At 43.4% G+C, this 13,440-nt stretch overlaps 1 protein-coding gene and 1 long non-coding RNA gene across 7 annotated transcripts in view; one reads left to right on the top strand and one right to left on the bottom strand.

The window, feature by feature from the left end:
* Positions 1 to 2,506: 2,506 nt before the first annotated feature.
* Positions 2,507 to 9,595, bottom strand: LOC119043075 (uncharacterized). 3 transcript variants are annotated; one of them, XR_008390312.1, is made up of 4 exons: positions 8,339 to 9,595; positions 4,732 to 5,517; positions 4,001 to 4,164; positions 2,507 to 3,750 (listed from the first exon to the last, which is right to left on the bottom strand). It is a non-coding gene; the product is annotated as an uncharacterized LOC119043075 (long non-coding RNA). The 3 variants fall into 3 exon arrangements; XR_005081350.2 differs by having other exon boundaries at positions 4,732 to 9,595; XR_005081351.2 differs by lacking the exon at positions 4,732 to 5,517.
* Positions 9,596 to 9,646: 51 nt separating this feature from the next.
* The window catches only part of RCOR3 (REST corepressor 3), a 53,200-nt gene continuing 49,406 nt past the window's right edge, over positions 9,647 to 13,440 (top strand). The window contains exons 1-2 of one of the 4 annotated variants that reach the window (XM_037136954.2): positions 9,647 to 10,072; positions 10,489 to 10,545. In XM_037136954.2, coding sequence (XP_036992849.2) covers positions 9,904 to 10,072; positions 10,489 to 10,545 — 226 coding nt within the window. In that variant the 5' untranslated portion in view covers positions 9,647 to 9,903. The remainder of the gene's footprint in view (positions 10,073 to 10,488; positions 10,546 to 13,440) is intronic. The other 3 variants (XM_037136955.2, XM_037136956.2, XM_037136957.2) reach the window with 3 other exon arrangements.

The following is a 13,440-nucleotide window of genomic DNA, read 5'->3' as shown; positions in this document are numbered from 1 at the left end:
AGTGACTATCGACCTAAGTAAAGGCTGCTGTAAACATAGCTTGGTATACGTGAAGTACATGGTAACCACAAATAAAAAATCTACAAGAGATATACAAGAAATAAAGAGAAAGAAATCCAAACACAACACTACATAAAGTCATCAACATACAAAAGAAGAGACCAAGAGAATAAGAAAGGAACAGAGAAGCACTACAAAACCAGAAAATAATGAAACGGCAATAACTACATACTTATCAATAATTAATTAATTTTTTTAAAGATTTTATTTATTTATCTTTAGAGGGGAAGGGAAGAAGAAAGGGAGAGAAATATCAATGTATGGTTGCCTCTCGTGAGTCCCCTGCTGGGAACTGGCCTGCAACCCAGACATGTGCCCTGACTGGGAATCGAACTGTGACCATGTGGTTCGCAGGCCCGCACTCAATCCACTGAGCTACACCAGCCAGGTTCAATAATTACTTTAAATATAAATACATTAAATGCTCCAGTCCAAAATGGAATGAATAAAGATGTGCTACACATATACAATGGAATATTACTCGGTCATAAACAGAATGAAATCTTACTATTTGTGACACATGGATGCACCCTGAGGGTATTGTAAGTGAAATAAGTCAGAGAAAGACAAATACCACATGATTTCACTTATCTGTGGAATCTAAAAAACAAAATAAAACAGAAACAGACTCATAGATACAGAGAACAAACTGATGGTTGTCGGATGGGAGGAGGATTGGAGGCTGGGTGAAAAAGGTGAAGGGATTCAAATGGGCAAATTGGCGGTTACAAAATAGTCATGGGGATGGAAAGTACAGCATAGGAAATATAGTCAATATTTTATTAACTATATGGTGTCAGGTGGGTTCTTCAAGACTTACTGGGGAATCACTACATAAGTTATATAAATGACTGAGCCCAGTTTGGCTCAGTTAATTGGAGTGTTGCGCCACAGCCAAAGAGTTGTGGGTTCGATATCTGGTCAGGACACATACTTAGGTTTCAGTTAGAGCCCCAGTCTGGCTGGTACAATCCCCAGTCCAGGGGTGTGCAAAAGGCAACCAGTCGATGCTTCTTTCTCCGTGTTTCCCTCTCCCTTATCCTTTCTTCCTCTCTCTCTAAAAGCAATGAAAAAGAAATGTCCTCAGGTGAGGATTTTTCTTTTTAAAGCCTAACCATTATACTATACACTTGGAACTAATATAATACTGAATTTCAACTGCAATTTTAAAATATTTTTTAAAAAAGAAGTGAATGAGTTAGTAAAGAATACTGTGTATCAGAAGCAGAGTTACGATGTAAACTTTGGAGTTTTCATTACCTAGATCTACAAAAACCTTTAGCCAAATAAGTCATTACAAAGTCATATTTATATAATTTAGAAATTTAGCAAAATTGCTTTTAGAAAACTGCATACACATTAAAGTATAGCTCTTCTAGACAGATGAAAGTTTGCTTATTTTAAAAGACAGGGAAATTCCAGAATTAAAAACATTTTTTCTTCTAGAAAATGCTCTTTACATCCAGCAGCAGAATTCATTCATTAAATAAACAACTGAGGATCTACTATGCGCCAGGCATTGCACACAATACTAAGGCTACAAATTAAGGTGATGTTCTTACCCTTAAAGAGAAATTCAGTTGATCACACATGCAAATACCTACAGCTCAGTTACATAACATGTTGAGTAAGAAAGTTGGAATTCCAAAAGTTCTTAAAAGATTCAGATAAGCTAGAGCAAACCAGATGAAATGAAATGATTATCCATGTATACTCATTTACTCAGGAGCAGGCAAAAAAATAAACAAGAAACCTACAGGAGTGTAAGTGAGGAGAGATGGAAGTTGTAAGACTAGCTTCACAAACGGTAGTATTCTAGAGGGTGAAGAAAAAGGGGGTTACCAGACCTCTAAAGTTCTTTTCATCTCTTAAGATTCTATCACTTTCCCCGTTGAGGATCAGTGGCTCTAAAATAAAACAAAACCTTCTTTCCCTATTGTAAACATGTCTGGGCTGTCCCCACACAGACTGAGCCCAACACAAGCAGCTCATTGTTGGGCTCCCTCCTGGTGCACATGCTACACATCACCACCCGACTCCATTTCAGAGTTAAATTTATTCTGAGACAGCACTTCCGAAGTAATAAAGAAGGAGGGTCAAAGTGTGAATCAGTGAACTATGTAGAGAAAACTTGGTATCATGAAGAAATTGATTATGAGTCTGGATAATATGAATGAGACGGGATTTCTGTTGAGGTCCTTCCTGTGTGCCTAGCGTAGTTGGTGAATCGAGCTGTAGTCCAGTTACTTCCCTGCTTAACTGTTCTTCTGTTGTAAAATAAGGATAACCCTCTACCCTCTGTCTTTCCTCGTCCATTCTACTTGGCAACTTTTTAAAAAATTGAAGTGATTTTATTTATTGTTGTTCAATGACAGTTGTCCCCATTGCCCCCCATGACTCTCCCTGGCCCTACCCACCCCCACACCCCACATCCAATCCTCCCTACTGTTGTCTTTCCAACCTCTATTAGCCGTAACTTTACTTTTACAATGTTATTTTAACATTGTCTTTTCTACTTACATTTTTACCATTAAAGTGTTTATTACTAAATTCTTTAAACATTTATTTCCTCAAAACAGTAATACATACACGACAAAAGAACCCGTGTAAAAGTATACATAGGAAGATAAACTCCCCCTTCCATCACAGACAGACACACCCTTCCCAGAAGTAAATGGTTTCTATGAACCATTTTAGAAATAGTCTGAGCTTGTGTAGGCAGCTATGTATATATTTTATGTGCACATTAGAAAGGTAATACAGCCATACTACCATGGCTTGAATGTTTGCGTTCCATCCAAACTCATATATTGAAATCCTAACCCTCGAAGGTAATGGTATTTATAGGTGGGCTTTCGGGGGGTACTCAAATCATGAGGGTAGAAGTTTCATGAATAGAATTAGTGCCTTATAAAATAGGTTCCAAGAGATACCTAGCCCCTTCCACCACAAAAAGTTACAAGGAACGTGTACAACCTGGAAGAGGGCTCTCACCCAACCATGCCAGCACCCAGATCTTAGACTTCCGGTCTCTAGAACTGTGAGCTATAAATTTCTGCTGCTACTAGCCAGTCTGTGGCACTTTGTTATAGCAGACTGAGCAGAATAAGACACACACAAATACACACGAATGCTGGATTAACTATTTGCACATTGACTTTCTCCCTTAAAATATCAAGATTGTTCTGTATTGGCATAAGTAGATATGCTTCACCCTTTCTGAAAATGTCACTTACAGTTCATTGTGTGGGTGTATGTTGGTGTTAAAGACTAAAAACTAATTACAATAGTAGTATTTTTAAAAGATAAAAAATGTTAGTACAGAAAAAAAAATCTTGGAATCTTTAATACAGAACTCAACGTTTTGATCAAATAGTTAAACATCATCAAGCAGAAGGCCATTGGAATCAACTCAACACCAAAAGGAATCCCCAATTTGGGGTGCAGTGAAGGAAACTTCATTCAGTGTAAACAGCTCGTTTGTGACACAGCACCGCTGTGGAAGAGCTCAGTTGTGGTGCAGCACAGCCGTGAAAACAGCACATCTGTGGAATATCTCAATTGTGATACAGCACTGCTTTTAAGAGGTCCCATGGCCAGGTCACTTCTCCAGCCGGCTAGGCAGCTCTGCTCTGTTCCTTGCACATTTGCTCTCCTCTGGTCTTCTCTGTGGAGACTTCTTCAGTGCTTCTGCTCCAGTCAGGGAAAAAGAATATTCTGTGAAGAGGTAGAAAGTGCAAACCCAGAACCAGAAACCCAAGGTACATACTAAGTCCCCACTCCTCACCCCTGATTGGTCCTTCTTCATACAAATAAGGACTCCAAGTTCCTGCAGTTTGATTGGCCCAAAAGGCACGGTCCCGGTTATTCAGAACGGAGCTGCTCTGATTGGTTGGTAAAAAAGCTGATGGGGCTGGGGACGGGAAATACAGCTACGCACCTCTGATTGGCTGGAGAAAGCCTTAATACTATTGGCTGAACGATCCCAGGAACTCCTTAATGAGCACTGGCTCAGATGGCAGAAACCCAGTTGCAGGCAGGCAGGTCAGTGTAGAGACAGTTCAGGGCAGTCTTATTCTCCCAGGTGCAGTCTGTGTGAGGCTCCTGTGCAGAAATGACTATGATGCTGTTTTTGTTTGTTTTTTTAAACTTGAGCCCAGTTAAACCACCAGGAGCTCTTTTCACTAGGTATCTTCTATTTCAGAGTCCACAGCATCTACCATGTACAGGGACTCAGATAACTTTTATTGTCCTTTTTCCTTACAATAAAGTTGCAACTTTAAATGCCCATCCGATGATAGGGGGGAAATAAAGAGCATTTGGTATTTCAATTTTTTAAATGTTACATATATACATACTCTTGCCTAAAACTTATTTTGCCTCAAAACACTAAGGGTAGCCCCTTGTTTTATTTACTGTTCTCATCCATTTGGGTACTTTCTTGGAATACATTCATATTGGTTATTCCCATCTCCTTACTTCTTCACTTCTCAGTCTGCAGTTTTGTTCTTCAGTCCATCCCAGTAAAACTGCTCATAAGATCATTCATGACACTTTACTTGCCTTAAGCACTGCACACACTTAAGCCTTCTCCCACCAGACTTCTCTGCTTCCCCAGTGACTGTTTCTCTTTGGGTCTCTATACCTCTTGTTGCAGTAAGTTACACTCACCCAGTTCTCTTAGTTTTCTAGTTTTTCTTTTATGGACTTCTTTTCCTCTTTGTGGCCCTTCAGTGCTGGTGTTCCTATGTTCTTCATTATACTTCTCATTTTACATGCTTCTCCTGTGTGATCTAGTTAGGTCTCAGGACCTTAGCTACAATCAATTGGTAACAAATCCCTCTCTCCAGACCTGATTTTTTTAAATTTATTGATTTTAGAGAAACATTGATGTGTTGTTCCACTTATTTATGCATTCATTGGTTGCTTCTTGTATACGCCCTAACTGGGAAGAAAACCTGCAACCTTGGTGGATCAGGATGAAGTTCTAACCAACTCAGGTACCCAGCCAGGGCTCCAGTTCTGATCTTCATTATACAGCCAACTGAATGCTGGATATCTTCCCATGGAGGACCTAATATATCTAGAAATGAATTCTCCTTGTCCCTCGACTTGGTAAGTCTTCAGTATTTACCACCTCATCCACCCAGACATCCAAGGCAAAACCCTGGCATTAGTCTAGACTCCTCCCTTCCCGTTTTCGGTTCCATACTCAATCAATCACCAAATTTTGTTAACTTTACCTACTATTTACCTCTGTCCCCACTTCTATCATTGCTACCACTGCCATAATTGAAGCTTTATCATTTCTTGACTGCTTCTTCAACAGCCTCCTGATTTCTTTGCCCAATTCAATTTCCATCTAAAACAATGGTATGGGGACTGACTACAGAAGTGGACTGGGGGGCAGGCAGTGAGCAAGGTGGAGGGGGAGCAAAGAGGGGGGAAATGGAACATCTGTAATGGCATAAACAAGAAAACATTAAAAAATTTTTTAAACCAAAAATAAATAAATATAGCCTCTTGCCTATCAAAAAAATAAAAATAAAATACCATGTGAACCAAATCATTCTCTTGCTTAGATCCCTCTGGTCCTTTTCCATTATCTAGAGAGTAAATTGTTTAACCCTTTGAATGCTGCAAGGGCTTTGTGTAATTCAGACCTTGCCTCTCTCTCCAGCCTCATTCTCAATTGACTTCATGCTCTAGGGACTATAAGACTATTTCTAGTTTTCTGACATAATCCAAGATTCTTTGTATTTCTCATACTATTTTCTGTACTTGGCATGTTCAATATTTTCCTTAACTTGCTTTTTATGTCCTGTTTAAGAATTCTTTGACTACCCAAAGTTATAAAGATGAGTAGATATCAATGTTTCTTGTTTTCTATGTGGATATTCAGTTGACCCAATACCATCTACTGAAACGCCCATTTTTTCCTCCACATTCTAGTGTCACCTTTGCGTAAGTAAAATGTCCAATACGCATCTGTTTAAGAACTCTATTCAGTTCCATTTGTCTACTTTCTAATATCTGGTAGTATAAATCCTGCAGCTTTGTTCTTCCAGAGCATCTTAGCTATTCTTGGTCTTTTAAAATTTCCATACAAATTTTAGAATCAACTCAATTTACACATACACACACACACAAGCTGCTTTGATTCTCATAGGGATTAGACTAAATCTACACATCAATTTGGGGAGAACTGACACTCTTATGTTACTGAGTCTTCTGATCTATGACCATAGTATACCTGCCCAGTTACTTGGGTCTTCTCTAATTTCCCTCAATAATAGTCAGTATAGAGCTCTTAGACTGCACAAATCCTTCATTAAAATTGATTCCTAGGGAAATTCCTGGACGGTGCCCCAAAGATGTCAGGTTCTAATCTCTGGAAACTGTAAATGTTATTTGAGAAAAACCGGTCTTTGTAGATATGATTAACTATGGACCTTGAAACAAGGAGATAATCCTGGATTATAATCCTGGATTATATCCTGGTGGGCTATAAATGCCATTAGTGGGTTGTTGTTTTTTTAAAGATTTTACTTATTTTTAGAGAGGGGGGAAGGGAGGGAGAATGAGAGAGAAACATAGATGTATGAGAGATACATTGATTGGTTGCTTCTCACATGAGGCCAACTGGGGACCTGGCCCACAACCCAGGCACATGTCCTGACTGGGAATCGAACCAACAACCTTCGATTTGCAGGCCAGCGCTTAATCCACTGAGCCACACCAGCCAGGGCGCTATTAGTGTCTTTACATGATAAAGGGAGAGGGAAATTTGAGACACACAAAGAGAGAAGGTAATATGAACAGCCAGACTAGTGAAGTAGCTTCAGGCCATGCAATGCCACCAGACCAAAGAAACTGGAAAAGGCAAGAAACAGATTCTCTTCTAGAGCCTATGGAAAGAATATGGCCCTCACACCTTGATTTTGGACTTCTGGTTTCCAGGACTTTTGAGAGAATAAAATTTGTGGTAATCTATTATAGCAGCCATAGTAAACTAATATACTAGGTATTTGATATTTTTGATGCATTCATATATCATTTTTAAAAAATTCATTTTCTAATTGTTTATATTATAGTATATAAAAATATAATCTTTATATGCTGACTATATCCAGAAACTTGCTAAATTCACTTATTAATACTAATAGTTTATCATCTTATATGTAGACTATGATTTTTCCAAATAACAGACTTATGTATTTCTTTCTAACCCTAATACATTTTTACCCTTGCCTTTTGGCAGTCACTAGGATGTCCAGTACAATACAGATATATATACTCTTTTGATTTTAGAACTATGAGAATGTATTGTCTATTCCAAATTTAAAGTACAAAGAAAATAGTAAAAAAAAAATAAACAGCCACACAAAATAATATCCTTCTAATCGACAAATATAAAGGCATTTTCTAATTTATTCCCATGATTCTGCATCATTGGACATTGTTTATTAAGCCCTTCTTGAAGCTTTCTTCTTGTCCAGATTCTTTTCTTCCTTCAACCCCATACTCAAGATTTTCTCCTTAGGTCATTTCTTGTTTAAGACTGTTCTGTTAAATGTTGGGAAATCATTTTAAGGCCCATTAGTATTTTTCTGAGCCAGGCCACACTCCTTTTCTTCAGCGGCAAAACAGAAATTTGCATTCCTTTCTTTTTAAAAAAATGCCATAACCCACCTCCCTCCCTGAGGTTCTTCTTCCAAGAGTGAAATGCAGTCTGCCTTGTTCTGCCTTCACTGCTGTACTCAAAGAGTGTGGACTCTTTTTACTGTAAGGGTTTTACAATAATAAAAATGTTACAAAAGTCCCCTAATCTTCAATGTTTTGGTCCTTGATCTGTAAGCAGAAAAGTGGGTGGAAGGTGTTACAAAGCTGAGTATCAGAAAGCTGGCTGGCCAAGGGGCCTCATACTGACATTTCTTGGTGAATTCACTCAGCACAGGACCAAAGATGCTGAATCATGTTCATCAGAAGCTTGTGTGCATAAAACAATGGAAAATAAAAGTGTCAAAGAAAATGGCTAATCATTTCATTTGGCCACAATGTTCTCTCCTTATAGAAAAACTATATGGGAATTAAAACAGTATTCAGAACTGTTTGTTGAGAAAAGGAATAGAGTAAAAGGAACAGAATAAATGTATGACTTTTGAATAGAATTATATCAAGCTTTGATAGAGAGATGAAACTATTTCTACCACCAGAACCAGATTTTGCACCTGCCCAGCAGACTTTCCTTTAGAAAGGGGCCCCACCAAATACTTACTTCCCAGGCTTTCCTTGGCTCATTTCCCGATTTAAGTGAAGGCTTGCTCCTGTCAGAGTGTCTTATTTCTGGATTGATCCACTCTGCACTGACCTTTTAAACTAAAATCCTTCCAAAGTAATCTTTTTAAGTATTTGGAAGATTCCTTACTGTTGACCCCAAATACTGCTCTGCATGCTAAATGTGCACTGTCAGTTCTCACATACTCATGAAACAGGAAAAAAAGAAAATCATAAATAGCCCCCAAAGCCAGGCAACCTGGCACATAGCCGAAGTCCTCAAATGTGGTGAACGAAAAACGTAGTCCCCTATTCCTCCTGCCTAATGCAGTTCAGAAAAGCATTACAGAGCACATCTCTGGCCAGCCTGGAAAGCCTGCCAGAATGCAGCTCCGTCTTCACCGCTCCGGGACTCCGCCCTCGCTACAGCTCCCCTCCAAGCCTTGACCGCAGGCTGACACCGACTGGGTAGGCGCCAACTGGGCAAGAACTCAGTCCTCATTTCGCCACTGACAGCGGCCACTCCCAAACTAATGAAATACCAACCAAAAAAAAAGAAAAAGAAGGAAAGAAAAAAAATGAGAAGGTAGAAGAGGAAAACGAGGGTGAGGAGTAAGGTTAAAAGCAAAAAACCTTTTAGCAAAATGCAGCTGCATTGCTCAGCACTGGAAACTCAGCTCGGCACCATCCATCTCTCTAGGGAATCGGGCCCCAGTTCAGAGATTACGAAACTAAAACGGCAGCGTATACGACCGAGTCTACACTACACAGGCCGCCTGGGCGTAGGGATGCACAGGCCGTCTGCTCCAGGGCCCGATTCCACCGCGACCGAGCGCCCGACACCCGCCGGACGCCGGCGGAGGGACCCGGGACCCAGGACCCGAACAGCCAGCCCAACGTAGTTCCTGAGCAAGGCCAAGCTCCCGCCGGGGCGCATCCGGCCCCGCAACGCCCTCGGAAAAGGAGGGGGCGGCTCCCAGGACCGGGGCGCTTCGGGTCGCGCCGGCCTTTCTCACGCTAGCCGCGTTCCTTCCGCCCTGAGAGGGCAAAGAGTCCCGCTGCGTCGCGTGCGCCTCCGCCCGGGCTCCAGAGCGCCCCCTAGGAAGGAAGTCCGAGAGGCGGCGGCTCCTCTGCGGCGATTTTATTAGTAATCTTCGGGGGAGGCGGCCCCGTCTGTCTGCTAGCGGGGCTTCCCCAGCCCTCCCCGTCTCTCCCCCGCCGCCCCTCCCCGGCGGCCGGAACCTCCCTGCGGGGCGGAGTGATACTGACGGCAGGGTAGAGCGCGGCGCAGCCGAGCGGGGAACCCGGGACTTCGCGGGGCGGGAGGCGAGCGGAGGGGGGAGGAGAGAGAGGCGGGGCCGGGGCGGGTTGTTGTGAGGAGACTGCGCTACTGCCGGACCGGGGCGGTTATGGCGGCTCCATATTAACACCCTCCTCCTCCTTCGCCGCCGCCGCCGCCGTCTCCTCCTCCTCCTCCTTTCCCTCCCGCCCGCCCTCGTGAGCGATCTCCCCCTTCACCTAGCCGCCTACCTCTTCCCCTCACCTTTCCCCCTCCCCTCTTCTACCATGCCCGGCATGATGGAGAAAGGGCCCGAGTTACTGGGGAAGAACCGATCGGCCAACGGCAGCTCCAAGAGCCCGGCGGGCGGCGGTGGTAGCGGCGCCTCGTCCACGAACGGCGGGCTGCACTTCTCGGAGCCCGAGAGCGGCTGCAGCAGCGACGACGAGCACGGTGGTAGCCTCGAACTCCTCCCCGCCAGCCCGCCTGCCCCCTCCCTTCTCCCCTCCCCCAGCCCCCTCCCTCCGCCGCGCTCCCGCGCTCCCTCCCCTCGGAGCCCGGGCGCTGCGGTCGCCTCGAACTCCCGGTGCAGTGCAGCAGCACCCCCGCGACCCCCGTCCCTCCGCCCTCGACCAATCCCCCGCCCTCACCCCCCCACTTCGCTCCCCGCCCCCATCCTCTGCCATCTCCCGGAGTGCCCGGAGTTAATATCTTCCCAGCCACCCTCCGCTTCTTTCCTCCCTCCAGCAATTTTTACATTTTATTAAGTGTTTCTTCCTTTTTCTCTTTTCCTTTCCTTTCCTTTTCTTTTCTTTCTGTCTCCTGTCTCTCTCTCTGTCTGTCTGTCTCTCTCTCTTGGCATTGCTTTGCAGATGTTGGGATGAGAGTCGGAGCTGAATACCAAGCCCGGATCCCAGAATTTGATCCAGGTAGATATATTTGCTTAGGAGAAACCTAGTCTCCCCTTTCCTGGGATTGCTTTAGGGTGGAAGGGGTAGAGGGCGGGCGGGCGGGCGGAGTAGGGGTCCGGGTGTGCGATTGGGAGGGGATGCGGGGCTGGGATGGGCAGGCAGGCATCTCTAGCGGGGAGGCTGTCAGGCTTGGCAGGGCTGTGACACAGGGCGTGTGGGCAGATGTGTGCATTGCAAGGTTAACATGGTTTCTTTGGAGGCCACTTGCCCGCTGGTGGCATCGCCCTTCTGCCCCCTGAGCTCGGGGCGAGGCCGGGGAGAGCAGAGGGGGCCGGCCCTCGGCGGATTGGGGGTCCGGGGAGAAGGGACGGCGGGGCCGTGTGTGAGAACCAAGCCAATGTCAATGGCTAGACCCCCGGTCCTCGGGAGCGGAGGGCCGCGCTGCGCGAGGGTGGCGGGTGCCCACGCTTCTGTCACCGGTCGAAGCCCAGGGCGAGCCTTCCTCGACCCTAAAGCACCAGGGATTTTCTTTTTCCTTTCTTTTTTGGCTAGGTGGTGTAGCTTTGCTAGCGACAGCTCTGCGGAGTGTAGGAGCCGGGGAGGGAAAGGGATGGAGGAAGGGGGTGGGGAGAAGCCAGCGGCACACACCTCTCTCGCGAGCCAGCCGTAGGAAGTCAGACCACAGGACAGTGGCGGCAGCTGCCAAGGAGACATTTTCTCCCCAAGCAGCCAGGTTCCAGCGTCCTCTGCCAACCCAGCTTGCGGGCTCCCTGTCTACTTTTCTCCAAACAGGCTCTCTGGCGGTCACGGGATTTCAGCCTGGACGGGGATTGGGCGAGAGTTCCGCATATGGAGGCGCCCTTGCGGGAGCCTCTCGTTGTGGAGCGTGTTTCCTTCTCCCCACCCCACCCCACCCCAGAACCTCTTCGGTTCAGGCTTTGGACAGACTTTGAAAGGGCTGGGTGTTTTAGTCAGTTTTTTGCCCATTCCCTGCTCATTATAAAACGTTACGTCTGTGTGAGACTCTTGAGATCTGTATTAGATATTAATACATCTTAGTTGTATTTTCTTGGGGTGTTGAAATAGTATGTTTGATTGTAGGTTATAGCTGGGTATCTCCATTCCTCCCATACCCGTTACGGCAGTGCAAAATTCTTGGGGTGTTGAAATAGTATGTTTGATTGTAGGTTATAGCTGGGTATGTCCATTCCTCCCGTACCCGTTAGGGCAGTGCAAAATTCACCAACCATTTAAAGAATTAGGTAGCAGCTATTATTGTTCCAAAGAAGAGAGTAAAATAATGGATGTTAAAAGAATTGTCAGTGCAGGCTATTTTTGAAAAGGTAAAAAACAATACAGGAGTGCTCGCTGGATCTGGACTCCTCTCTAAATGACATGGCTCTTAATGCATTTTATTCAAAAGCTATCAATGTGGATACTAGGGGGCTTCACGTAATTTTAAATGTTTTGTGAAATTAATTTGGTGTAGCTAATAAGTGAAGGGCACTTTCACATTTCTGTGCTGTCTCAGGTGTTAGCTAGACATTTGGAAACATGCTTTGGCTTCAGGTAGATGGAGTTCGGGTCCCAGCTCTTCTTTATATGCTCTGACCAAGTCACTGGTCTTCTCTGACCCTGTGTTTTCCTAATTATAAAGTGGAAATAAAATATTTCGTGGAATTCTTGCCAGGATTACATGACCAGGCAGTTAGTCAGTAAAGATTAATTTTGTAATTAAGAATGATTCTGCATATATTTATACCTTGTTGATTTGGGGCTTTCATATGGACTCTGCTTTTTGGGGAATTGATAAACTTACTTCTAAATTAGAACTCTGCAGCCAGGTCTGGCTGGTAGCTCTCTTGGTTACAGTGTCCTTGCCATACCCAAGGTTGTAGGTTCAATCAGTCAGGGCTCATACAACCAATGAATTCATAAATAAGTGGTAAAACAAATCACTTTTTTTTCCTCTCTTCCTCTGTCTCTCTAAAATCAATAAAGTAAAATATGTATGGAACTGGACAGCCAGAATTAATTCATAGGTTAATAAACATACCTTTCTTTTTGCTCTTAGGTTTATATTTCATAGACAACTATACACAGGTTATTTAGGGGTCTTTTGTTTAAGAATCAGACTTCATGTTAGAACAAATTCACATGTAATGGCCTGATCACAATAAAGCATTTTTTGTTGCACAATAGACTAAATCCCAGAACAAATTTCAAAGTTTAAAAAATAATTTATTAAAAATGCACAAGACTGCCTTGGCCAGTGTGGCTCAAATGGTTGGAGCTGGTGTGGTAAACTGAAAGTTTGCACAGTTAATTTCCAGTGGGGGCACCTGGCCTAGGTTGAGGGGTTGGCCCTGATCCCCAGAGGGTGCCCAACCTTAGGAGAAGCAACTAATCAATTTTTCTTTCTACTTCTCCCTCCTTTCCCCTCTCTCTAAAATCAACAAGTATGCCCTTGGATGAGGACTTTTTTTAAATGCAGAATAATTTTTAGGTGATTTTACATGGCCATTATATGGATTATCCAGTTTTACTTGGTCATCATATTTTGCTTATTCTGAACCTAAGTCTTAGGGTAAATAATAATAATCTTTTCATAGAGATTATTTACCCATAAGTCATTTGGAAGAAGTCATCGTTACTCCCTAAACAACACTGTATAACAGCTACTTACATTGTATCAGATAAACAATACTGTATAACAACTACTTACATTGTATCATAAGTCATTTGGAAGAAGAATTTCTTAGGTACCAAGATTATGATCAGAATGTAGGAAAAGTAAGGGGATTTTTTTTGGTGGTAGATCATTTAATTGGAGGATATAATGTTGATAGAAATTAAAAACAAATTATTAAATGACTTTTAGAAAATAGAATTGAGATTTAAGTTAGAATTACT

This window comes from Artibeus jamaicensis, unplaced genomic scaffold (assembly GCF_021234435.1).
Source record: "Artibeus jamaicensis isolate MK-2021 breed Jamaican fruit bat unplaced genomic scaffold, CSHL_Jam_final contig_2170, whole genome shotgun sequence".
NCBI classification, from domain to species: Eukaryota; Metazoa; Chordata; class Mammalia; order Chiroptera; family Phyllostomidae; genus Artibeus; species Artibeus jamaicensis.
The sequence above is the reverse complement of the archived record's forward strand: the minus strand, read 5'-3'. Positions and strand labels throughout refer to the sequence as shown.